Consider the following 26,723-nt stretch of genomic DNA (forward strand, 5'->3'; position numbering starts at 1 on the left):
GTTTTCGGAGGCGACGATGATGATGGGTGTACATATTTTATGTATTTTTTATCATCCTTGGGATATTTCTAATTTCATTGTATGTTAGTTTTTTCCCTTGGAATTCATTAATTGTTTGCTTTGGACATATGGAAAGAGCTTTACTAATAAAACTGATTTTGCTTACAAATTAAAACCCCTTTTGCACATGTATTGTATGACTGGAATTGTTGGATGTGTGAGGTATTTTTGGTGAATGGGTGAAAATGAAAAGATGAAATGATTTAAGAAGTTTGGCTTTGTAGTTTTCTTTGATGATATATTTTTCCCAGAAACTAGGAAGTGGTTATTTTACAAAAAACTTGACAGTTTAGAGTAATCAACTCTTCCCAGTCCATATTTCCCTGACTTCCTGTATGTTTTGCTAAAATGTAATACAACTATTTTAAGATTTGCTAATGTACCTAGTCTGGCCACCAGGTGGCATTAGTGATTCAGGAAACCTTTCCTACTTGACTTTAATGAAAACCAAGATAGAGCCATTCTACACCAGCGCTAGTTATTTTTGTCTCCATTACTCTGGATACTTTCTTTCTAAAATAACATGAACATAAAAAAAGAAATAACATGAACATATTTTTGATTATCTGTCAGTTACTGAGCATTTGTAGAGAATTAGTAGAGTGAACAGAAGACTAGAGTGAAGAATCAATAGTCCTGTGTTTTTCAGCCTCTTTGACCCTCCTATAACTAAGGTCTCTGTTTGCTAGAGTTCATAAAGGCCATCCCTTTTACAGAGAGCTGCAAAAGAATGCCAGCAAACAGGCAGGCAGAAAATTCCTAGCTTAATAGTCAAAAGAAGGAAAGTCCCACAGAAACATCAGCCAAGTCCAAGTTAGGAGACTGGTGGGAGTTACATATATCTGAGATATTTTATCTAGTGAGTAACCTTAATTGGTGAGAGATCCTGCAGGCCTTAGATAATGCAGAAGATGAAAAGAGGAATAAAAAGAGAGACAGGCCATAGAATTCATTGGAATTTTTAAAAAGGGTTTTGGTCTCATGAGCATTTAATTTCAGTGTCTGGCTTTCCTGGCCTATATCATGAGCAAGAATATACTTGGTTGATTGTGAATTCTATTAGTATGGATTTATACTATTCTGCCTGATTGGGGCAAGGGTCTGTTTTCAGTCAGCTGCAGCCTGGTAGAAGTTAGTTAGAAGATAAGATTGATGGCTGGCTGCCTTGTGCTAATTGTGTCACCTTGATCAAATCACTTAACATCTCTGGCCTCTAATTTTGCTCAGCTAAAAAGTGAACATATCTCAGATTTTCCTCCAAATTAAAGAGCCTACAGCTTTCTGCATGGCACCAGGATGGGCTTGCCTCTAACTTCTAGACCCTGGCAGATCTGAGGGAGCTCACTGACATTCCCTGTGCCCTTATATTTCTTTACCTCAAGTGAGTCTAAACAAAGCCACAAAAACAGATGTGGCGATTCTTTTCCTTTTCTAGATTAAAGTAACTGGGTAAGTGGTTTGATTAAAAAATGTTCTGACTGGAACCAGCACATTAATTTCTTAGGACCACCACATTTATTTCTAATTTATTAAGATTTTTGGATTAGGGGATTTCTTTTTTTGAAAAATTTTATATTGTATTATATGCTGAGCTAAATGCTTTATACTTAATCATTGCAAAATATATGGTATCTCCATTTCACTAGTGAGGAAACTGAGACCCTCAGCTTAAGGACTTTGTCCAGAGGCATCTGTCTGGGACATTAGAGAACCAGTTCCAGAGGAGCACAGAGAACTGGGAACTTCATGCGTTCTTTGGTTTATGAGTCTCCAGGATTTTTGTTCTGTTTTTAAAAATGTAGGTAATTTATAATCTGTAGCTCCCTCTCCCTATTGCCACGTTTCTGTTAGAGGCTTTGCCTTCAAAGAAATCTCAAACTCTAGGCACTGTGCTGGCCTCTTGCTCGTATAGCAGTGAACAGAACAGACAAAATCCCTGCCTTTGTGTACTTTATATTGAGTTTTTAATTCCAGGACATCTTGTTCTTCTTGACCTTTTGCCATTGTTTGAAAAAAGAATCATTTTTGAGGATATTGCACCAGAGTCACCAAATAATATTTAGAGCATATTTTATGTGGACTTTTAATGTGAAAATCAGGCATAAGTGGGGGTTACTTTGAAGTGAACATGAAGAGGTCCTGAAGTTCCTTTTTTTTTTCTGGTGTTGAGGAGTAAACCCAGGATTTTTTCACTGGCCTATATCCCCAGCCTTTTTTTTTATTATGTTATTTTGGGACAGGGTCTTGATAAGTAAGTTACCCAGGCTGGGCTCAAATTTGTGATCCTCCTGCTTCAGCCTCCCAGAGTGCTGGGATTACAGGTGTGTGCCACTAGGCCTGGCTAAGTTCCATGTTCTTATGACCCCCTTTCCCTAAGATTCTTGAGGATCTTCAAAGAACCTTTAGAATTCCACTGATCCTAGTTTGAGAAACACTTTTAGAGTAGTAGAGCTGGAGAACTGAAAATGTTAGGGTTTCTTTGTTCACGTTTTTTTTCTATTCCTACCCATAGGTTCAGTTCTCTGATCCTTCAGACCACAGAGACCATTTCTAATGCTCACTAAGAAATATTTGTCATTAGCACACACGAGCACTTGTCCACTGTTATCAGGTGATAGTAAAAGCCCTAGACAACTCAGCATCTCTGCCTTATTTGTTTCATCTTATGGAGTGCGGAACAGAGATTGTCAAAGGCCTGTTTTTACCTCAGAAGCTTTGTTAGGATTTTGTGAAAGCTTGGAGAAGTGTCTGTTGGGTTCACAGCAGTCTCCATGGATACATTATTAGAAAAATACACTTTGTTTATGAGGAAGGAATGGTCGGACTGCAGGACATTAGTTTTCAGCACCACGGAGAGTTCACGCTCTCGGTCCTCGCCTTTGGTTGGTGGTTAGCTACATAACTCAGCGCTGCATGGTGAAGTCCTGCCCCTTTTCACAGAACAGTTTATCTGTCCAGACTCCAGGTCTGATTGGTACAGATTGGATGTGAGTTGCCACCCTCTTCAATGTCTTTCATCCTCCCTGGGATCTGTTAGCTCTTTAAGCCCCAGATTCATGCCAAGGATTTGACCAACTTGATGAAGGTGTATGAATGAAACCCTGCCTTTTGCTCTATTGGCAACATCATTGGTATTGTGATGCACAAGATTTTTACCAGCACTTGAGAAATACTCTGTCTTCTATTTTTCTTTGCTTACAGACCCTTGAGGAGACTTAAAGTTGCTTTTTCATTCCTTGGGTCTCTTTTTCTGCCTTGCATAGAGAAAGGCATCATTACTCTGGCTCTCTGCCCAGTCTTGGTTTTGTATTTCTTTGATCTCATTGTTCAGAGGGTCTCAGAGCAGCCCCAAGAGCCATGCCTTTGCATGTTTAAGCTATTGATGCTTTTGAAATAACAGAGTGTTGCTGTGTAAGAAGTGTATTAAAGGTCTATCTTGAACAAATTTGGGTCAATAGGTGGCAGTAGTTACTGAGTCCTGAGGCCCTGAGCACAAGAACATTTGATAGCCATTATATTTTTAAGGGTATGAGAAAGAGGTCACGTTGAAATAGAAATGGGGAGAAAAGCAATCCTTTTTGGTAGAATCCAGGAAATGCTGAAATGTACTGAGTTTCTTCTGTGTAGTGTTGTGTGGGGAGAAGGGCACTGGTTGAAAAGACTAGGAACACATCTAAGATGTGGGCACTCTTTGAGCAAGGGTATGGCTGCGTTAAATGAGAGCCAGTCCTGAAAGGATGGAGTAGGGTTGGGGGGCGTGCTGAGCTGTGAGAGGGGACCATGGAAAGGGTGGGCTGTGAAGGGAAAGACTGCGGTTAGAGGGGGAGGGGTAACCGGCTGCAATACTGAGCCTGTCTCATGGGGGAGGGGAGGGGAGGGGAAGATATTGGTCTGTGCTGCAGCTGCATTGGCTCCCCTCCCCCACCCTTCCTTAGCCAGAGCTGCGCTGGCAAATCTGTCTTCATGTATTTATTATTATTAAAAATGTGACGATCCATCCTCCCTGAAAGCACAACAAATACTACTGATCACATTTTCCTCTCCACTCCCTGTGCAGAGCCTGTGCATTCTCTTTCTCTCCACTCTCCACCCTGTCCTCCCCCCCAGGTCTCTTTGCCTGAAGGGGGGACCCTTCCCCTCCTTTCCTTCTGGAGCTTGGTGGCTCCCTGGGGGTTTCTAATGGTGGTTGGGAGTTTCAAGGCAATGCTAAGAGGAAGCAGCTGAGTGAGGGGCATCCATTGCCCCAGGGATGAAGCTGTACTCTAATGTCCAGTGAGGAAAGGAAATCACTCAGAAATAAAGATAAAATCCTTTCCCCAGCTAATGAAAAAAGCAGCAGCTGCTCACATCCTTTTCTGTACCTGGCATTCCTCCCCTTTCAAGCCCTTCTCTTTTCTATTGCCTGAATTCTGAGGGGAGACCCCCTTGCAATGGAAAAAGCCAAGAGTTCGCTCTCCTCCCTCCCTTACCTTGTTAAGTCCCTCTCTTCCCAGGAGAGCCATATACAATTTATTCTTCTAGCCTGCATGTTGTGCTGCTGAGAGGTTTGTAGGGCAGAAGCCATGGCTTCTCCCTCCCCACCTGCACCCCAGACTCCTGTGCCCAGGCGGGGGCCTCTTTGTTGCTGTCTGTAATGCTCCACCATACCTATAGGTGGTGCTGCTGTTGCTCTGCAGGCAGGGCCCTCCTCCCCAGAATCATTCCTGCCCACCGGTCACCCTCCCCCTTCCCCCAGCCCTCTACTGCCTGATTGTTATTCCACCAACGTCTCCTTTACTGTTCCCTTCCTCAAATTAATTTTGTGGCGCTCTTTTTTCCGCAGTGCCGTCTTCCTCCCCTCCCCCCTGCTCTAGCTTTCTTGCTTTCTCTCTGTTTCTCTCTGTTTGCAGGAGCTCCATCTCCCCTATCTGAAAGCTGTATCTTACCCCTTTTCTTTTTCCCTATCCCTTTTACTCTTCTCATCTTACAGATAGATGACTCTTCTAATGTAAGGGGCTATAGAGGAGAATGAGGTGAGGAAAATTAAGGGATCAACACTGAGACTGTTCGGGGAGTCACAGACTGTAAAGGGAACATACGGAGACTGGAAAGGTATCCTTTACTGTCCGTACCTATTCAGTTTCTGGATTTGGATAGTGAGCATTTCACTGGCAAGGGATAGTGTTATGTAGATCTACAGAATTTGGGTCTATAGGCTGGGAAAATGAGAATAATGAGAACTCAGATATTAAGGGCTTCATCCAGAAACATGAGGTTTAGGTTGCTAAGGACGGCTGTACTTCTGTTATCCTTTATTTTGAAGGCTGGAGGGACACTGTGCTCTAACACCTGTTCTGTGGTCCCTTAGGAGATATCCTGTTACTGATCTTTTAAGGCCTCAGAAGGTCCTGCTGGGGCAGCTATGATGCCTGTGAGCACCGTGGCTGTCTGGTCATTACTGAGCACATCCTGGCTGCAGGAGCTCTGCTTGCTCTTTTAGTCTGCTACTTTCTATTCTATGTTTCTGCTTTACCTCAACTGAGTTGACATGGTTGCCCCGCTCAGCCCGCAGCTCCCTTTATTGTTTAGTTCTTCCAGAATATTCCCCAAACTCATCAAACCATTCTGGCTCTTCCCTTACCTTGCTTCTTATCTGGAGACTTCTTATTGTGTCACGTGTGTCACAGACCCCAGCTAATTCAGCAGTGTTGTTGATTGTAAAAGTTACCCAGTTTCTAAGATGGCTAATTTTTCTCTTATCAAATTCTTCCTTAGAAATTAATACATCCTAGTACCTCCCTGGCTAGTAGTGCTGAGTCTTTTCCTTGTACATGTCCTCAGAATTATCCACAGTGTGATCAGTGTGGCATCTTTTCTGCTGGTGGGAGGAAATCTTCCTTGGCTTGCGTGGCAGTCATTCCCCCAACATGTGTGAGCCAAGGCTGACTCCTGGACTAAGGAGGAGGGAGAGTATGTCAGAGTCCTGGCAATAGCTACAGTGAAACATGGGGCGAGGTCATCGTGCTTTGTCATCGGACCTGTGCACATGCCCGTGAAGACATGGCCTTCTTGCCTGCCTGCCTGCCTCTTCTGCCTTCCTAAGGTGTATGTGTGTGTGTATTGGTGGAGCTTGATGGGCCAGAGACCTCTTTGTTTTCTCAACTGATTTTCCTCCTCCCCTTCTTAGTCCTCTCTCTTGTCCTATTTAGGCAACTCTAGTTAGGGTCATAGTCTCCTATGGAATAGTGATCTCTGCTAAGGATCCTCTCTCAAAAGCAAACTTCAGTAAATTCTTGTTGCAGCTTTAGAATTCTTTGAAACAGTAATAAATTTCAACAGTTTCTTCTCTAGGTACTGAAGGTACTGGTCGATTTTTGTTTTCTTCCACTCATACACCCTAGAGGGGGATGTGATTTCCCAGAGCCACACAAATAATTAGCAGAGCTGGCATAAGAATCTATGTCCTGACATCTGTGTCTGAGTTTTCCTTTACTACCCCTTGGAAACTAGTGTCCCCGTTTTGTCCCCAGGGTCACTGACAGCCTTGAAGCCAGCAGCATGGTCTGTTTGTATGTGAGGCACTCTGGTCAGCTTGCTGGCCTGGTCAGTCTGCTGGATTAGTGAGAGGGCTAGGGTGGGTGGGCTTGGCAGGCAAGGGGCCTGGCTCACCAGGGAGGGGTGAGTGGAGCATCACCCAGAACTTACACAGGTCAGCCTGTTGGAGGGGCCTGGGGGCTGAGACTGCCACAGCGGGGGACGAATTTCTTCCAGGTTTGATTTGACCTTACTGTGACTAGTCTGCCCATTCTCCTAAACCTTCTCCCCTTCAGGAGTATCACGGGGCTGGATGGAGCTTGGTGGTGCCCACTGGAGCTCTGGGCTCTTGTTTTTTCCTTACTGCTCGTGTGCAGCACACTTGTCAGTCCCAGGGCTGCTCACTGTCTGGAGCTTCACTCATACAGAATTCCCTGCTAGCAGTCAGGCCATCACTGTGGCTATGTTAGTAAACATTCTCATAATTTTTGTTAAGTAAAACCTAGCACGAGGCTTAGAAAGTGTTTGTATGTTTCCCCTTTAATTGAGCCTGAGGCAACTTACTATAAGAACTGCTTTGCTTTATCTCCCAGTTTGGGCTTCGCCCCTCCCCACCATCCCACCCCCTAGGGAGGGAAGTCCAGAAGATTGAAAGCCCCTGAGCTTCTACTTCCCTCCCTCCCAGTTTAGATTCACTCACTGCTGGCTGTTACAGAAAGCCCTGGGTGGCAAAGAGATTGAATCAGAATTTGTAGCCAGGAAAACCCCATGTCTTAGCTGTAGTGACCTCCTCTGCACTGTACTCAGCTCTGCGGCAGTTCATACCTGGAACCTTCATCTGGCTTTACACCCTGCTTCTTAGTTTCCTTCAGTCGAGGCTTAGGTATCTGTCGCTGAAGGCAGACCTTTCTTTCTGCCCTCCTTGTTTAGCCCCTCCCAAGGCTTTCTGCCTGAGGCTTCCTAGATGTAGCTTCCTACAGAGGGTACTTTCTGAGACCTAGCCCTTTTGCTCTTTTTTACCCTCAAATCCTCAAGTCCATCCCCTAAAGGGTGTATTTCCCCTCAGGGTATCAGATGACACCTCTGGAGAGCCACTGGGGACTGCTGAAAATCCCATTCCTCACCCATTCCCTGCTGGAGCTCCTGGAATCAGATCCTGCAGCCTCCTGTCATTCTAGCCTCCTTTTCTGTTCATTTGGAAGCTTTTCTCCATTGCCTTTGATAAGTCCTGGTTTGGCAGAAATATCCGTATTTAGGAGGATCCTCTGGGATGAGTTCCCAGTCTCTGGCAGCTCGGTTGACACCCCCCCCCCAAGGATGTGTGCTCCTGCCCTCTCCTTGCAGCACTGCCCTCCCCTCTGCCTGGCCTAGATGGGTAGGATCAGTATATGGAAGTCCTCTGCTCAGTATCCCATCCCTCTTTATCCATCTTGGCAAACAAAGCGTGGCTCTGCCCCTAACTTCCTCTTCCTTCTCCATTACTTATTTCTTCTTTGCCTTTCTCCACTTTTCCCTTCTCTTCTCATGTGTACCCTTCATTCCTTTCAGTTTCCTTTTTGTCCATCTGCTCACCGGTGCCCATCCATGCCCAGTCCCTCTCTCGAACCCATTTTCATTTCCAATAACCATCTTCCTCATCGCCTGCTCATGCTGAAGGTTCAGCATGGTATGAGAAGAATGACAGCGGAGAGATAGTAAGCTATCCCTTTTTCTCCAGAGAATCGGGGGCTACATTTTCCCGTCTTGTCCTCAGTGATCCTTGTGAGCCAAGGAACCCTCAGATGCTGCTGTCTCTTGGGATGAACAAGCTCTGCTCTTGGCTCCATCCAGTGTTGGAGAGGAGAGGAGTTACTTGGTTCGGATGCCCCCTTCCTTGGCTCTTCCTGAGTGTGGGTCTGTCTGAGTCTGTCCCCGTCATTCTCATTGCTCGCTCTCAGTCTCTCCCAACACAAAGCAGCAGCAGGACTGAATGAGTCTGTCTAGAGACTGCCAGCCTATGCCCCTCACTTTTGCCCCTCCCCCTCGCTGTGCGTGCAGGGGAGGGGGCTGGAGGATGGTGGCATGGTGCCAGCCAACCCAGAACCATCTGCAATGCCTTCTGCACTGAAGCAGGCCCGTCTCTCCTGCCCTCCTCCTTTCCTACTCTTCCTCTCCCATATTTAATTAGCTGCTGAATTAATTAAATCCCGCATGCTAATTAACATTCCTACAGGGAGAAATGCCAGGTCAGAAAAATGGCGGGTGCTAAAGCAAGACTTCTGTCCATGACCAAAATGTATAATAGATATTAGGAAATGGGAAGAAAATTTCAAATGAGAAGAGGAACAAGGGATGGGGGAGGGGGGAGGAAAGAAGGGACAAGAAGACTTCTGTCCATTGAAGCAAAAAAGATTTAGGGATGAGAAGGTACTGGAAGGGGGAAGAAAGGGTTCATAAGGAAAGAACAATCTAAAAGTGGGAAAAAACCTAAAAGAGCTATGAAGAGACAGAGAAGGGAAATTATGGAACCTATTAGAGAGGAAAATAATTAGAATTATTAACATTGGAGAAATGAGGGCCAGGGATTTAGCTCACTGGTTCTGCCGCCTGCCTCGCAATCACAAGGACCGGAGTTCGATCCCCGGTACCAAGAAAACAAAACAAAACATTGGAGAAATGAAAGTCTCTAGAAGCCTCTAAAGGTTAAAAGATAGAGATCTGTGAGTCTCCAGTATTGGCATGTGTGAATACCTTGAGAAATAATGATACAAAGGATGCCAGTTTGCTGCCTTGACTACTGTCTTCTCAAGAAAAAAATTCCAGGGCCGAGGATTTAGCTCAGTGATTCCAGCCCCCGCTTTGCAAGCTCAAGGTCCCGAGTTCGATCTCTGATACCAAAAAAAAAAAGGAAAAAAAATGATAATTTTAATAGGAGTGCTTTAGGTGAGAAAGAAAGTAGGACTTCCTTGCAAAGAAGTAGGATATTTAACTGAAGAAACCTGGTTTTTTTTAGAGTTAGGCCTTGCTATATTTTCCATCTGGGCCTTGAACTCATTATATAGCCCTGGCTGGCCTCAAACTTGCAGTGATCCTCCTGCCTCAGCCTCCTGAGCGCTGAAGTTATAGGTGTGAGCCACCACACGGGGCTAAAAAACTTTTTAGAAGGTAATTTTTTTTTTTAAATACAGGGTCTTGGGCCAGGGATTTAGTTCAGGGGTACCGTCACCTGCCTTGCAAGGACAAGGTCCCAAGTTCAATCCCTGGTACCAAAAAATAAATAAAATAATAAATACAGGGTCTTACTATGTAGTCCAGCCTGCCGTTCAACTCCCTGTATAACCCATATTGGCCTGAAACTCATGATCTTTCTGCCTAAGCCTCTTAAGTGCTGGGATTCTAGGCATGAGGGGGTAAATTCTTACCTGCTCAGAATGGGTAGAGTTTGCCCTAAGTCAGGGTTGGGGGTGATGAACTTTGAAGTGTTTTTTCTAGATAGACAAATATTAATCCTGCAGCAATGTATTGTGTCCTAGAGAGCCAAGAAAATCTAGAATGGGAAAATTTAGGGTTTGATCTCAGTTCTTTCTTTATGGCACCTAGGGCAAACTCTCTGTGATTCTAACAGCTTTTTTTTTTTTTGGTACTGGGGATTGAACTCAGGACCCTGCGTCTGTGAGACAGGCAGCGGAACCACTGAGCTAAATCCCTGGCCCTCTAACAGCTTTTTAAGCCTTCCTGGGGAGGTTTAGATCGCTGCTGGCTGGCATGGCTCTGGCTTTGGCCAAGGGGGTTAAAGGCAGAATGGCTGGAGTTCCACATGGAGCCGGAAGAAGGGAGTTTGGGGTGTGGACTGTCTGGGGTGTGGCTGCCACAGAGGGAGGACTCCACTGAGGTCAGCACTATGGCCCAGCCTGAAATAGTAGGGACAGCTTATTTAATCTGATTTTTCTCTTCTGAAAAGTAAAGAAAACTATTCGGTACAGTGTCTGGCAGGTTTGTGGAGTCTCCTAGTGGCAGCTACCCCAACCTTTTCCAGTCTGAAATACACCAGGGGCAGCCCTATCTTATGTATTACCCTGACCACCATTAACTTAGTCTGACGGCATTCTCTCCATTATTCCTGCTGTCATAACCCACTCAAAAATGTGTACATATTTAGCCATAGTGGGGTACACCTGTAGTCCCAGCACTCTGGGAGGCTGAGGCAGGAGGATCAAAAGTTTGAGCCCAGCCTAGGCAACTCAGCCACTCTTGAGACCCTCCCTCAAAATAAAAAAGAGCTGAGAATATAGCTTATTGTAAAGGCCCTGTGTTTAATCCTCATTAATACAAAAATAAATAAGTAAATAAAATTACATGTACATTACATATTCAGTGTTGTACATTGAGTATCATTAATTTGTTGGGCAGCTACTCTCTGCCAGGCCATTGGGCATTAGGGTTAGATACAAAAGCAAGGAATGAAACAGAACTACTACATCTAAAGGGTTTATATTCCAGATTAGGGGGAAAATAGACAATAAAGTGCAGTAACTCACTATATGTGCATGCGTGTGAACTCATAGCACTGTTGAGTGTATTTCTTTCATATAATATTATCTTATATTAATACTTTTTCATGTAGCTTATGTTGGTACTTATATGTATCTTATATTTAAAAAGTACCTTGGGCCGGGGATTTAGCTCAGTGGTGCTGCTGCCTGCCTCGAAAGCACAAGGTCCAGAGTTTGATCCCCAGTACCAAAACAAAAAAGAAAAAGTATCTTATATTTATACTTTTTCATGTATCTGAGCTGGGTAGTTCCTTGACATCAGAAACCTGGTGTTATTGTTTATGTCTTGATGTTCCCCCGAAACCTCGTGCACTCAAAGGTGGGGCTTTGGAAGGTGTTTGGATTAGGGGGACTTACAGCTGACTTACTGTTAGGGTGTGGGGTCTGCTCAGAAGAGGTGGGTCACTGGGGGTGTGGTCTGGTGGGGTGTATCTCCCTCCCCAGCTCCTCCCTTGGCTCTCTCTGCTTCCCCTCCGCCATGCCATGAGCAGCTCTCCTCTACCACGCCCCTCTGCCATGCTGTTTCCTCTTTAGAGCCTGCTGACCCTGGACTGAAGCATGAGCTACAATAAACCTCTCCTCCTTTCAGTTGTGGGTGTCAGGTATTTTGTTTCAGTGATGAAGAAAGTGACTAAGACACCTGGGTCCTTAGCGGGGTACATATTGCACTAAGCATCAAGATTACACATTGACAGCCACGGAGTAAATGTGTTGATTATTGTACAACCACACATCATGGTGAAATCATTGCTTAGAGTCTGTAACATGTAACATATCTACTTATGGCAAATGTTTGTCCTCAGAAGAGAGTTCTTTTTCTCCCCCCTTAGTGCTGGGGATCAAGCCCAAAGCCTAATGCATGCTAACCAGGCATCATCACTAAGCTGCACCCCCACAGCCTTTTTTAAATGGTGCTTTTTATTTTTCTAAAAATTGCAAATAGTGTGATGTAAGATAAAATTAAATGCTGAGTAAGAGATTTTTTCCTAAATGGTATTTGAAGCCAAGTCCTAAAGACGGATAGGCCTGAGGAAAAGGAGTAGGTGCAGAGAAAAGGGCACAGCCACCTGCCACCTGTGTTGTATTTCCTTTCACTTTTTTTTTCTTTTTAGGGGCAGTACTGGGGGCTGAACCTAGGACCTTCACACTGAGCTATATCACTAGCAGCCCTCCCCCCTTTTTTTCTTATTTTGAGTAGATCTTGCTAAGTCACTAAATTGTCCTGGGCTCTAACCTGTGATCCTTCTGCCTCAGCCTCCCAGCGTGCTGGAATTACGGGTGTGTGACACCACTCCTGGTTTTCTTTTACTTTTTTGTTTGCTTGCTTGCTTGCTTGCTTGCTTTCTTTCTTTCTTTCTTTCTTTCTTTTGTTTAGTACCGGGAATTGAACTCAGAACCTTGTGCTTGCCAGGCAGATGCGGTACCGCTGAGCTACATCCCGGCTCCTTTTACTTTTTTCTTTTTGGTACCTGGGATTGAACTCAAGACTTTGCACTTGCAAGGCAGGCACGTTGCCACTGAGCTAAATCTATGGCCCTCCTTTTACTTTTTTTTTGGTACCGGGGATAGAACTCGGGTCCTTGCACTTGCCCAGCAGGTGGCAAAACCACTGAGCTAAATCCCCGGCCCTCCTTTTACCTTTTAATAGACATTTCCCACCATCTTCGCACTCCAAAATTATGATTAGGGCACTGATAAACACTTGTTTTGTTCACTTGATGTTGTCATATTTTCCAATGGTATTAAAATTCAGAGTAAAAATATTAATGAACATGTAATATCCTATCATGGATTTACCATAATTTATAAAACCATTTCTTATTTGTTGAACGTGTAGAATAGCTATCTTTTCTCTTTTCTTATCTTTCCTTGTTTACTTGGATTTTACTTTTTCTTCTGTGATGGAGATTCACATCTTTTGGATATACCTTTGTTTTCTAAAATGGAATTGGTTGTGCTGGGCATAAAGACCCCGATTCTGGATTTTGGGGGTGGGGGTTGGTTTTTTAAGACAGAGTCTCAATATGTAGTTCATGCTGACCTTGAACTCACTGCGGGACCCAGGCTGTCCTTGAACTTGCCTCAGCTTCCCAAGTGCTGGGATTACAGGCGTGAACCTCTGTATCTGGCCAAGACCCCATTCTGGTCTGTGGATTAACTACATTAAATTGACCCAAGGAAGCTTATTATTAACTTTTTAAAAGGCTTTATGTTTTGAATAAGTAAAATTTTAAATACTGCAAAAGGGAATAGCACTACCTTTGTGAAGTTTGTTTCTACCTTTGTCCCTCATAGTCCCTCTGTAGAGATGTATTCATGGGTGAGTAGGTGTGGAGATATAGAAGATGTGCAGAAAATAGAGGGGCCGGGGATTTAGCTCAGTGGTTCCGCTGCCTTTCTAGCAAGTGCAAGGCCCGGAGTTCCATCCCTGGTACCAGAAACAAATAAACAAACAAAAACAAAGAAAAGAACTTCTGGGAGATGTGACTGAATAGTCTCTATTTTTCTTTTTGGTACCGGGGATCGAACTCAGGACCTCGCACTTTCGAGGCAGGTGGCACCACCACTGAGCTAAACCCCTGGCCCTGTCCCAGAAGTTCTAATCCAGTCTGAAGCAGAGCCTTGGAACCGCTCTCCCGCATCCAAGCTCTCTTGCTAATTCAACTGCACAGCCCGACTTGGGAATCACTAGTTGAGACGAATTCTTGGGATCCTTCCCAGCTCTAAAATTTAATGACTGAAACTCACAGAATTGATCATTTAAAATGGAATAATGATTAATATAAAGACTAAATCATAATCAAATGTAATAATGATTCTCTTTGAAGTGATCTCAGGGATTTGATTTTTGATACTGAATTTATTATAATTAATATAAATAAAGGCTACCATTTATTGGTGGGCTCTGTGGAAAGTGCTTTGTATGTTCTCACTTAAACACAGCACCCCATGAGCCAGCTAAGTAATTCTTTTTTTCTTTTTTTTGGTACTGGGGATCGAACTCAGGTCCTTGCGCTTGCAAGGCAGGCGAGGCAGGAAGTGGAACCTTGCTAAATCCCCAGCCCAGCTAAGTAATTCTTAAACCAGGGCTTGGAGAGATTAAGCAGTTTACCTGTGATCCTGGGGCCAGTAAGTGACAGAGTGAAGATCTGAACCCACATCTCTTATTCCAAGTTCGTTCCCCCCTCCCTGCCCCCAGCCATGAGATTATACTATCCTTAGTATTTGCTAACATCTTGAACATCATTTCATAGAGAAAGGTGGTCCTTACATTTATTTCATTATACATGAATAAATTTTTAAATAAATTTCAAATAATGCAGATAAGGGAAGATTTTGATCTTCATTCCCCAAACTCTTCTAATCATGGTTATCAAATTGGTGTGTATCTTGGCTGGGCACTTTTCTGTGCATTTATATATAAATGAGAATATACAGTTTTGTACTTGTTATTTTTGTCCCCCCCCCACACCCAGGGAGCACTAAGCTGTATACCCAGATCTATCTATCTATCTATCTATCTATCTATCTATCTATCTATCTTTTTATTTGGGAGACAGGGTCTCACTATGTAGTTCAATTTAGGCTGGCCTTGAACCCAGGGTAATCCTCCTGCCTCAGCCCCCTGAATGCTGGGAAATTCTGGGATTACAGGCATGTGCCACCATACCCCATTCAACTCTATTTTGAGGCAGTGTCTCACTAAGTTTCCCAAACTGGACTCGAACTTGTGATCTTCCTACCCCAGCCTCCCAGATACCTGGGATTATAGCCATGGGCTGTTTGCCATACCTTGAAAATCTTTCTCTACCTAAAGTTTTTCCTTGACTTTTTAAAAACGGGTATATAATGTCTACCATTCATATAAGTATTTCCTTGTTGATGAGAGTTGCTGAATAGTTTTTTTTGGTTTCTTGTTATGGTGCTGGGCATTGAACTAAGGGCCTTGCCCATGCTAGGCAAGTACTCTGCCACTGAGCTATATCCGCAGTTTTAAATGTTAATGGAAATGGAGGTTGTTCTATAAAAGGCTAACCAGTTTAGACTTCCACTAGTGTGTATGAGAGTGCCCCTGCCCTTGCCAGCAGAGGCCAATTCCAGCTCTTCCCCTGAATGAGCTGTATGTTAATTGCTTGTACTGGATGATCTCGCTCTCTCTCTCTTTTTTTTTTTTTTTGGATACCTGAGATCAAACTCAGGACTTTGCACTTGTGAGGCAGGTGTGGCACCACTGGGCTAAATCCCCAGCCCTACTGGATTATCTCTTACAGAAAAGCCAAATATTGACAGATCTCCTTTGATTAAACTCTAGGATAACTTTCCTGTATTATTTCTGACCTCTGTTGTCTGAGATTCATAGACTTTGTTTCTTCCTAAGAGTCTAAGTGTCTAAATCTTGTGCCTCTTCTGGAGCCTCCTCATGCCTGTCTGCATCTCCCTTTGGTAGTCACCATTATGCCTGGAGTGTTTTGAGCATAACTCTGCCTAGAGTCAGAATGACTTTTCTCATTTTTATATTGGCAGATGAGAGGCAAGAAGAAGAATTGCCATCATTCATTTTAACACATTTTCTGTTTTAATGTTTTCTTTGCTATTATTTATGGTCTGTTTAGAATGTGTGGGTCAGGCTAGCTTGGCATGGAAGCCATTAATGGGTTGGATCAGTGTACATCTTTGTGTCTGTGTGAGCTCAAAAGGCCCCTTGAGTTCAGGGCAACACTGGCTGACAGGGTGAAGATGGGCCTGCCTTAATAATAGGGGTAGGCTCCTTCAGCCCTGCTGACTTTCAGATCACACATACAGGAATAAATAAATAATACTAAAAATTGCAGTCTGGTATGGTGGCTCATGCATGTAATCCCAGCACTCAGGAGGCTGAGGCAGGAGGATTGCCGTGAGTTTGAGGCCAGCCTGGAGTACATAGTGAGCTCAGGGATAGCCTGAACTACAGAGCCAGACCCTGTCTCAAAAGACAGAACAAAACCAAACAAAAAACTAAAAATGAATGAGCAGAAATAAATTTTATTTAGTTCAGTTGCCTTCGTTTTTTACAGAGAAAATGAAAGAGGTAGATGAATTTAGGAAGCCTTCTATTCCTTTAAGGCCTTCCTTGATTTTTCTCCTGTGTGAGAGTAAATGTGGAAAGGGAGTTAGAGATCTCTTTCAGCCCCAGGGGTCTAGGACTCTTGAGTTATTAGGAGTATCTATTAAAATAAAAAAGCTAGTTTTGCTTCTAGATACTGTAAAGAGATCAATGAAGAAAAACTGATGTTGAGAGATGAAGAAATTTCAGAGCATCAGAGCTGAAAAGAAGTTTGGAGGTCATTTCCAGTGGCTATGGCCTAATGGGTCTGGAAACTTGAAAAATTGACCCTGAAACTCATCCATTTCTTAGCTGTACAGCTTTGGGCAAGTCATGTATCCTCTCTGAACCTTGATTTCGTCATTGGCAAAGTCAAAATAATAACTGCTTCCTAAGGTTTTTATGAGTAGTAGAAGGAAGTATAAAGTGTTTCTCAAGTGCCCAGTATGTGGGGTACAGTACCCAAGGTTATTATCAAGAGGTTATTGTCAAGCACCCTCATTTGGGTAAGGAAGCTGGCTCAGGTAAACCAAGTGGCCAGCCTCATTCACAGAGCTCATGAATAACTGAGCCAGGCCTGGGATCTAGATTTTTTGACTCTTAATTCAGGTTCCTTTCTACTAGTCTATAATGCAGTCTCTCTCTCTCTCTCTCTCTCTCTCTCTCTCTCTCTCTCTCTCTCTCTCCCTCTCTCTCTTTCTCTCTCTCTCTCTCTCTATATATATATATATATATTTTTTTTTTTCGAGACAGGATCTTGCTATGTAGTTCAGGCCAGCCTTGAACTCACTATGTAGCACAGGCTGACCCTGAACTGGTGATCCTCCTGCGCCTCAGCCTCCTAAGTGCTGGGATTACAGGCATGTACCACTATGCCTGACTTATTCTTTATTTTATTGTGTGTTTTTTTTCCAGGTCTTTATTTTTAAATTTTGTTTGTTAGTACATGTGCACCGTACATAATATTTACATTCCTTGTGTGGAGTTGGTACGTGTACATAACATATCCCAATTTCTCTTTTTTAATCCCTCCTCCCTCCCTCCTTGCTTCCCTCCCTCCCTCTCTTGATCCCCATACCCTTTGAGAACCATCTATCTCCCTACTTCCTATCATCTTTTATTTTGCTCTTTATTTGTACTCTGAGTTTTTCATATAAGAGAAACTATGTGATATTTCAGCTTATGTATCTGATTTATTTCACTTAACATTTTTGTCTCAAAATGGAAACAAAGCTTTTGTACATAGGGAGGGTAGGGGGCTTGAGGAGGGGAATGGGATAAAATAAAATAGTTTATTTTAAAAAAGAAAAAAGAATTTAAGCAAAAAAAATTAAATATAATCGAGTGGTACACAATTAAAAAAAAAAAAAAAAGAAAAATAGATTAGGGCCGGGGATGTAGCTCAGTGGCACTGAGCCTACCTGGCAAGCACAAGGTCCTGAGTTCGATCCTCGGCACACACACACACAAAATCACCTTCCAATTACTTGCCTGTAAAAAAAACAAAATAGGGCTGGGGATTTAGCTCAGTGGTTTCGCTGCCTGCTGTGCAAGTGCAAGGACCCAAGTTCGATCCCCGGTACCAAAAACCCCCAAAAACCCCTGAAATAAAACATTATGGTCTCAGGGTGCATCCATACTCCTAGAAATGGCTCAAGTTTACCTTTCTTTATGGCACAGTAGTACTCCATTGTGTGAAAATGCCACATTTTCTTCATTCATCTGTTCAAGGACATATGGGCCACTTCTCATTCTTCATTTTGAAAAAGGAAACAGTAGAAATGAGCCAATAGTTTTCACCATCCCTCTTACTCTAACGTACACATTTCTTGTCTTTCTTTGTGTATGGGCAGATAATTGAGACAGGAACCCTACAAAGTTACAGGATAAGAGGAAGTATCTAGCAGGGGAGACTTAACTCACAAGCTTATCAAAACTTATTGTCAGGCTGAAACCAGTGGTCCAGCTCTGGCTGTAAGCCGGGAAGGTATACTCAGAATTCCTCTACCACTACCCCTTATTTCCTTCTGTGTTCTCAGCTTCTGATTAGGTTCTGATTGGCTGAGACTTCCAAAGGGAAGAGGCTGACTTGAGCAAATACTGTGTTGCCAAGTCCGTGTTCTGCTAGGCAGGAGCTGCTCAGAGAGAAAAACAGCAGGTTGATCTTTGAGACTGTTGTCTGCAATGTGCAGAGGGAAGAAGGGAGGAGAAGAGGGTAAAACTGAAAGGTCTGAGGCTGAGATGCTGGCCTCAGTGAAAGGACACAGTATCTCCGGGAATGCTTAGCTCCATTATTGCTGAATTTTGTGATTAAGTTGGAGTGCTTACCCACTTCCTTTTGAGCCAGCTTTAGGGACTGCCTAGCCTGTGCTAACCAGCACAGCTGCCAGAGCCTCTTACTGTGGCACCCTGCGCACTGGACCTGTACTTCCCTTTCTTGATCATATTTTATCTTTTCCTACTTCCACTCCCAAAAGGCTGTATTTTCTGTTCAGAGACAGTGAATAAATGACATCAGCTAACCACTGCTAATGAGTTTGATTGCTCATGGTACCCTTCCTAGGTGACCTAATGGTTTAACCTAGATAAGAGAAGCACATCTGTCTGCAGAAGGCCACAAGGGAATAACTAGGCAGGCATGGCTAATTCAGGCAGCGTGGTCTCTGCAACAGGTAGCATTTGCCAGCTAGCCCTTTTTGAGTGCTGCTTTTTTTAGTAGGTACTGTGTTAGGTGCTGGGATAAAGCATGAGCTTCTCACAGAGTAATTATAATATGAAAGGCAGTTGGGCATGCTCAAATAGTCATTGCCAATGTAGGGCATGGTCTGAGGTGGGCCGTTTGGGGAAATAGGACATGAGATCAGCTGAGCAGATCTATTTGGTCAGATTTGAAGGCCTTCATCCAGACCTACAAGTTAGTGGTGGGAGCCCACACTTAAGCTATGGACTCGGGGTCATATGGAAACTTGATCAGTAGTGGAGGCAGAACTTCAGAGGAGTTTATTGGAGCAGAAGACTTGATAGCATTGTTTAGTTACATCTGAGGGCACAGAAACACTTTACATGTTTTTATCCAATGTGATGTGGTAAAGTGGAAGAATCCTAACTGGCTAATAATAAGACATCAGTGCCAGTCCCAGTTCTCTTACCTAGAACTAGACCAGTTAACAACTTTATTGAGTACTCCCATGTGCAAGGGGTGGAGAACGCCTTTCCTGACCCCAAGAGCCAGTGGTCAAGGTTCAGGGCAGTGCTCACAGGGGTTAACAGGAGGAAGGATAAGTAATTTAGTAACTACTATCGAAATAACCCAGTGGCAGGAATTGGGATACAGATAATTCATTCTCTCCCCCACCCAACTGCTTGGACCTAGCTAGGTACTTAGCAGAGCCCTCAGTAAATATTAATTGATTGACTAAGAAGTAAGCCATTTCTTAAGGCCTTGGTGAAATGATGTTGTATTACTTGATGAAATAAAACTTCCTTAGCTCTTAAAAGTATATATAGTGCTTTAAGATCCTCTGAGGGAAATGTTGAACTAAATGTAGGATGCCATCATTAGTCTGACCCATGCCACTGGGATATACATGTCCTGTTATGAGATGTGAGGGGCCTATGGCTTCAATGCAGGCTATGCGATATAGTGAGAAGTGCCCTGAGCCAGGCACAGTGGCACATGCCTGAATCCTAGCTACTCAAGAAACTGAGGCAGGAGAATTGCAGAGTTGAGGCCAGCCTGGGCAACATAGTGAAACTCCACCTCAGAAAATAAAAAGGGGAGCTGGGTGTGGTGGCACACGCCTGTAATCCCAGCACTCAGGAGGCTGAGGTACTAGATGACTGTGAGTTCAAAAACAGCCCGTACTACACAGTGAGACCCTGTCTCAAAAATAAATTAATAAAAAAGTATGGCTGAGGGTGTAGCTTAGCGTTACAGTATTGCTGGGTTCAATTCCCGGGACCCCCCAAAATGCCCTGGGCCACAAATCAGATCTGAGTTCTACTCCCACTTCTGCTATTTATCAGCAGGGTCACTTTGGAAGAGTCAGCCTACGTTCAGCTGCCTCATCTTCAGAGGAAATCTTCCACTGCTGTATGGGGCAGGAAATTCCCAAAGTGAAGCTTAAAGTCTAATATGTTCACATCCCCAAAACAACTTTCTCAGTGGCCTGGTGATGCACGCCTATAATCTGAGGATTCTGGGAGCCTGAGGCAGGAGGATTGTGAGTTTGAGCCCAGCCTGAGCAACTTAGTGAGACCTTGCCTCAAAATAAAAAATAAAGATGAGGGCCGGGGATTTAGCTCAGTGGTTTCGCCGCCTGCTGTGCAAGCACAAGGACCCGAGTTCGAACCCTGGTACCAAAAAAATAAAAAATAAAAAATAAAAAAATAAAGATGACTGGGGATATAGCTCAGTGCGAAGACCCTGGGTTTAATCTCCAGTACTGCAAAACAAACAAAAACCCGTAAAAACACCTTCCTCATGGAATTTGTTCCCTTGACTTTAGACAGGGCCCAAAGTGGTGATGGTTAACCTTTCAGAGAACAAGTGCCTAAACTGCAACCCAAAACCCACTTATTTATGGCAAAGTCCCAATACTGCAATTACTGTAAACCTGAATACTGAGGTTTTAGTTTAGAAAAAAACTGTTATCCTATGTTCGGCTGCTGGGGTGACTTGGCTTGTGTGCTGACAGAGAGGGCTCTGCATGCCTGCTGCAGCATGTATGCCATAGGTTTGCCCCCACTGGCCTAAAGTATCTGTTTTTCAGATGAAGTAACTGGGCCTATAGAGGCTAAATGACTCATGGACTGTTTTGACCTACTCTTATCTTAGTTTCAGAGAAATATATCTTTACTCAAGTACCATTTTCTCTATACCACTGTACTTAAAATTGCACCTTGCCCCTCCTTCTCTACACACTCCTATGTCCTTTCCCTGCTTTATTTTTCTCTGTAGCAGGATGACCATCCATGTAGTATAAGTACTTACTTACATTACCTGATGGTACATTTCCCACTGTCACTTCAGAAGCACAGGAAGGAAGTAGAGTGACTAGTGAGCCCTGTCCGTGCGTGTGCCTTGTACCTTGTCTTCTGGCTGCGCAGGGCTTCACCCAATGAAAGAATCTTGGTAGTTGGCTCAGGTGGGTTCAGCTTGTAGGTCAAGGATAAAGCCAGTAGTAAATAATGTTTGGAAGAAGAGATCTGGAAATAGGCTCCTGGATTCCTGTGCTTTTGTGCTTGGCTCTGTCATATTAGGGGAGGCCAAGGAGGGCTCTCAGGACTCCTGTTCCCTAGAATGAATTCTCTGTAGATTGATGCAGTTACTAATAAGGTTACTATATGAAAAATGCAGGGGCTAGGGATGAGGCTTTTTTGGTACAGTACTTGCCTAGCATGTATGAGGCCTTGGGTTTGATCTCTAGATAACAAAAAAAAATCAGATTTATACAAAATATAATGATCAATGAAAGAGGGATTATATACTTATAAAAAGATTTGGGGCATTTATGTGTTGTAGATGACAAATCCTAGGGCCGGGGATTTAGCTCAGTGGTTTCGCCGCACAAGCGCAAGGACCCAAGTTCAATGTTCAATCCCCGGTACCAAAAAAACAAAACAAACAAAAGAGAAATCCTAGACTAAGGCTTAGCAGTTCTGCATTCCAGTCATGGCTTGGCAGCTAATTATCTGGGTGACTGTTGATAAGGAAGTTAACTTCTCTGAAATTGGAGTTGCTTATTTCACTCTTGATTGTAAGAATCACGTGAGATCATAGGTTTAAAAGACTAAAGGTTACAAAGGAAGAAAGGAAATGAACATGTGTTAGTATTTATTGGTTGACTCCTCAGTACTACTCAATAATAGCATAAGAGGTTTTCATCAGCAAGATTAACTCATTTAATTTTCAACCCTTGGGCCATTTCAAAGCTATAGATGAGAGAACTGAAGCTTAAGGGAATTTGTCCTCAGAGAGTTGATAACTTTTCCAGGGTTCTGCAGTCGTGGGTCTTGGCCCACAGAGACTTCCAAGTGACGCTGCCCCAGCTGCCCCCTTGGAGCACTGCTGTTTGTATGGGCAGGGTTCTCTGCTGTGCTTCTTTCTCAGTGACAGTAAAATGGGGGTCATCAAACATGGCCATCCTAAGCAGTGTTCCGAGTCAGTAGCCTAGATGGGATAGATTAGGATGATCCCAAGATCGCGGACCCTGCCCGAAACAAACTGGTGCATCTCAGCGTTTGAGCTGTTGACCTCTTCTTCCTGAAACTTCCCCATTGGCTTCTGGGACATACATTCTCCTGTTTGACTTTGTGCCTCTCTGTTTCATTTTGGACCCTTTTGCCTCAACTCCTTCTCCTACCTCTTAGATGAGTTTGTTCTCTTCCTTGTTTCTCACTCAGTTTTCTTACTGAGTGATGTTCTTCTCTCCCAGTTTTAACTGCATCACGTTTTCATGATTCCTGAGTCTCTTATCATCAGTCTGGAATTCTTCCTTGAGCTTCTAACGCCTATATTCATCTGCTTTATGGGTGCTTCCATTTGGATGATCCGAACACACTTTAACATTCCTTATAGCAAACTCAGCTATTTTCTCAAATCTATTTTTCAAGACTGATAATTCTTCATGTTGCCTATTATTGCTGTTTTTATTTACTTACTCATCATCTGAAACCTCAACCAGCCACAGCCTCCTGGTATAACTGTTTCTGGTTTTGTCCCTATTTAAATCTGTCCTTCACGTAGCCTCCAAAGTCTTTTGTTTGAATCATAAATCTTACAATACTCCCCTGCTTAAAACCTTTCAGTTGTTCTCAATAGCCTCAGAGTAACACATTTCTTAAGTGGCATATGCGTAAGGCCCTTTCTTTTCTTTTCTTGTTTTTTGGTAATGGGGATCGAACATGGAACCTTGCACTTGTAAGGCAGGTGACGGAACCACTGAGCTAAATCCCCGGTCCCTGCTTATCTTTGCCTCAGACTTTGCGCTGCACAGCAAAAATCTGCTTCTAGTTTCTTGTGCTCACTATAGCTGTTTTGCAGGCCTAACATGATTCCTGGTGTCAAGTAGAAGCTTATTAGTTGTATGTAGGATGATGGTGAAATATATAAATGTGAGAGCCACTGGGTTCAGAGTTTCCAGAATAGGACATCAGTCTACCACCTTAACTAGAGAATTTAAAATTTCCCTAACTGAGGGGAATGTGAACCCTAGAGACTTGATAAAATTATTTTTTTCTCTTGATTTGAGGATGGGGGCTCAAGTCCCAGAGCTGTTCAGGAATTAGAAAGACTCAGAGCCTGTCTTGAATCTGTCGTGAGAGGCAACTAAGGTCCTATGGCTAGGCCCCAAATCAGTTAGCAAGCAATGTGGTTGAAAGAGAGGGCTCTATAACCCAGAAATCAGTTTAAAATCCTAACTTTCTCTCACTAAAGAACCTTTCCTTGCCTTAATCCCTCCATCTGTAAAATAGGTGTAATAAAAGCCTGTATTTAGGAGCTGGGGATTTAGCTCATTGGCAACACGCCTGCCTTGCAAGCGCAAGGTCTTGAGTTCGATCCCGGGTACTGCAAAAAAAAAGGGAAAAAGCCCATATTTAACAGAGCTATTAAATTAGACGAGTTAATATAGTGTCTGATAAAAGGGAAATGCTGAGTGAAAGTTGCCTGCTAATATGATTATTACTTTTTTGTTTGTTTTGTTTTATTTTTGGTTTTTTGATACAGGGTCTCGCTATGTAGTTCAGGCTGGCCTTGAAATCACTACTTAGCCAAGGCCAGCCTTGAACTCTCAGTGATCCTCCTGCCTTAGCCACCTGAGTGCTGGGATTACAGGTGTGCATTACCACACCCAGCATGATTGTTACTGTTGAAGGACATAAAGCTGGACTTTGGAGACCCCCCCTAGGTGACAGACAGTTACGAGCTTAACATAGTGGAAGTAGAAGGAACCCAGGGCTCCTTTTCAATCCCTAGTCCTGGGTCTGATCTAGATGTCTTACATCTGAGTGACTCAGTCATCCTGTATGTGGGATGGGCAGGAATAATGCTTGCCTCTAGTATATTCTCAAAGTGGAGGAGCAAAAGACTGCCTTCCAGAATCTTTTTGCTGCATCTAGCCCTGGGACAGGGCTATGACAACCTTGCCTCGGACTTGTTTCCATGCCTTCAAGCATCTTATCTTAGAGAGCCCAGGAGCCTTTCCACTGAGGTCTGACTGATGCTCAGGCATCATCCCTTTAGGAACATCTGCTTCCTGGAAAGGAGCCCCTTGAGGAATAGTGCCCTCAGTGGTAGGAATGTTAGGTTTCCTTCAGTTTCAACCTTTAGAGCTGCCTGGGCTAGAGTCTGTTGTGCCTGCCGCTTGAAGGCATTCCAGCAGAGCTCAGGCCCAGGCCACTCGGCTGATTTCTGCTGGATTTCTTCATGTAAAATGGACAGAAGGAGATAACTTTCATCATTCCAGACATTCATTTTTATCTGCTTACTTTCCAGGATGAGATATTTAAACTTAGAACTTAATTGCTAAAGGAAGGCTGTCAAAAATATTACAAGGTGCGGAGTCAAGACACTCTGGAGATACAATCTTCACTTTAGCTCAGCACTGCCCTCTTCCACTTCCTCAGTTTTTTCCCCATGTTTGTCTAAGTGCTGTTTTAATTTTTAATACCTCTGGTGGGGAAAAAAAAGTGACTATCCTAATCTTCAGGTCCAATTCTTCTAGTCTTAATCCTGGACAAAGCCACATACTGCAGTGAAGAAATAGCAGTGGATACCTTTAATGATAAAGTCACCTAGCTGTCTGTCTGCACCTGAACTCCCCAGGTGTGGCACAAAGAATAATTATTAACAGCAACACATTTAGGGTAGGTAGGTGGGGAGAGTTGTTAAAAATCCTTCTTCTGTTCTATTAAATCAGTGTCTTGAAGGTGGCCTGGAAATAAGCATTGTCAATAAGCTTATCAGGTGATTTTTTTTTTTTTTTTTTTTGTATCGGGGATCAAACTCGGGTCCTTGCGCTTGCGCAGTAGGTGGCAAAACCACTGAGCTAAATCCCTGGCCCTATCAGGTGATTCTTAATGGTTGCTTAAATTGGAGATTCATGCTCTAGAAGTTGTTTTTCAGTTGGGGTGGCCTGGAGTAGGGACTGAAGCTTGTGGAGGACCTAGCAGCCTCACTGAGTACAGGTTGGGAAGGTGCTGAGGGTTTAGCATCCTACTGAAACATCCGGGTTCCCCTAATTGGCACATTCTTGAGGCTGTGATAGAGACAGAGGGGAATGTGGTGTGTATCAGCCATCTTGCCAGAAAATACAGAACCTCAAAATGATGGCCTATCTCTTGCCCTGGTCCCAACTCCAAATGACAGGATTGAGCAAATAGGTCTGACCGAAACATGTAAAACATGTACATTGAATCTTAGTTTCATTCACTCAGCAAGTATTTTTGAGCACTTCCTCTGTGTCAGGCGCTGTTACTCGTGCTTCAATGTCTTAGTTACTTTGCTCATTGCTGAGATAAAATACCCAGCACCCAAAGTGCAAGGAGGAAAGGTTTATTTTGGCTCACAGTTTGTAGAGGTTTCAATCCATAATTGGCTGGCTCCAAGGCAGGGTGGCATATGGCAAAGGGGCATCAAAGAGGAGAAACAGTTCATGGCAGGCAGAAGACAGAAGGCAGAAGGCACCAAGCAAGCGAGCTACAAGTGACAAGTACCACACTAGCCTCCTTTTTATCCCTTATATTTTTATCCAGGCTTCCCACCCTTAGGGCAGGTAGCACTCACACCCATGGTGGGCCACCCTTAATCCTACCTAGAACTATGACAAACCAATCAGTGGACTAATTTACTAATCACACACCCTTAATTCCAGCATCATACACTAGATCCAGCCACCTCTGAAAAGGCCACTTATGACCACATGAGTCTTCAGGGGGACATGTAGACACAAGCAATAACATTAGGATACCTCAGTGAACAGGGCTTTATCCCTGCCCTTGTGGAGCTACTTGCCAGAGGTATGAAACAGAAAGTAAACAATAAATATAAGGAAGTAAATTATGCAGTGTGGTAGAAGATAATGAATGAAGTGGAAAAAAGAAACAATAGAGCAGGGTAAAGGGGATTGATGGGGGCCAAACTGCATGAAATAGGGTGGTCAAGATAAGCCTCTCTGAGCAAAGAGCAAGAAGATGGCAGGAAGCTGGCTGTGCAGATATCTGGGGAAATGCACACTGAGCCCAGAGAACAGCCAGTACAGAGGCCTTAAGGTGGGGATCATATGTGGGTCCAAGTAGTCTTGTTCATGTTGGGGAGCTGTAACAGTGGTGGGACTAAGGACTTTTCATCCCTCTGTCTAGTTTCCCTGCCCCCAGGGGGAGGGCATCAGTAATCAGTCTCTTTCCCGCTCATTGGTGCTAATGGTGGGTGGCCTAGAGAGTGGCTGTCAGGGCAGAGTGATGGTTCCAGAAGACAATATACAGTTTATCAGTATTGAGTTTTGTAGCTCGCCTCTGCTGCCACCATCGTAGGG

General features: G+C 43.7%; 1 protein-coding gene across 10 annotated transcripts in view; it reads left to right on the forward strand.

Moving 5' to 3' along the window:
* The window catches only part of Ngdn (neuroguidin), a 58,951-nt gene that overhangs the window by 10,580 nt on the left and 21,648 nt on the right, over positions 1 to 26,723 (forward strand). For all 10 annotated transcript variants that reach the window (XM_087197010.1, XM_087197011.1, XM_087197012.1 and 7 more), the window contains one exon: positions 1 to 26,723. This exon is cut by the window's right edge. In XM_087197010.1, coding sequence (XP_087053136.1) covers positions 1 to 20 — 20 coding nt within the window. In that variant the 3' untranslated portion in view covers positions 21 to 26,723.

Source organism: Heterocephalus glaber, unplaced genomic scaffold (genome assembly GCF_053883595.1).
Source record: "Heterocephalus glaber isolate CG9 unplaced genomic scaffold, H.glaber_assembly_v1.0 deba00001662, whole genome shotgun sequence".
Classification (NCBI taxonomy): domain Eukaryota; kingdom Metazoa; phylum Chordata; class Mammalia; order Rodentia; family Bathyergidae; genus Heterocephalus; species Heterocephalus glaber.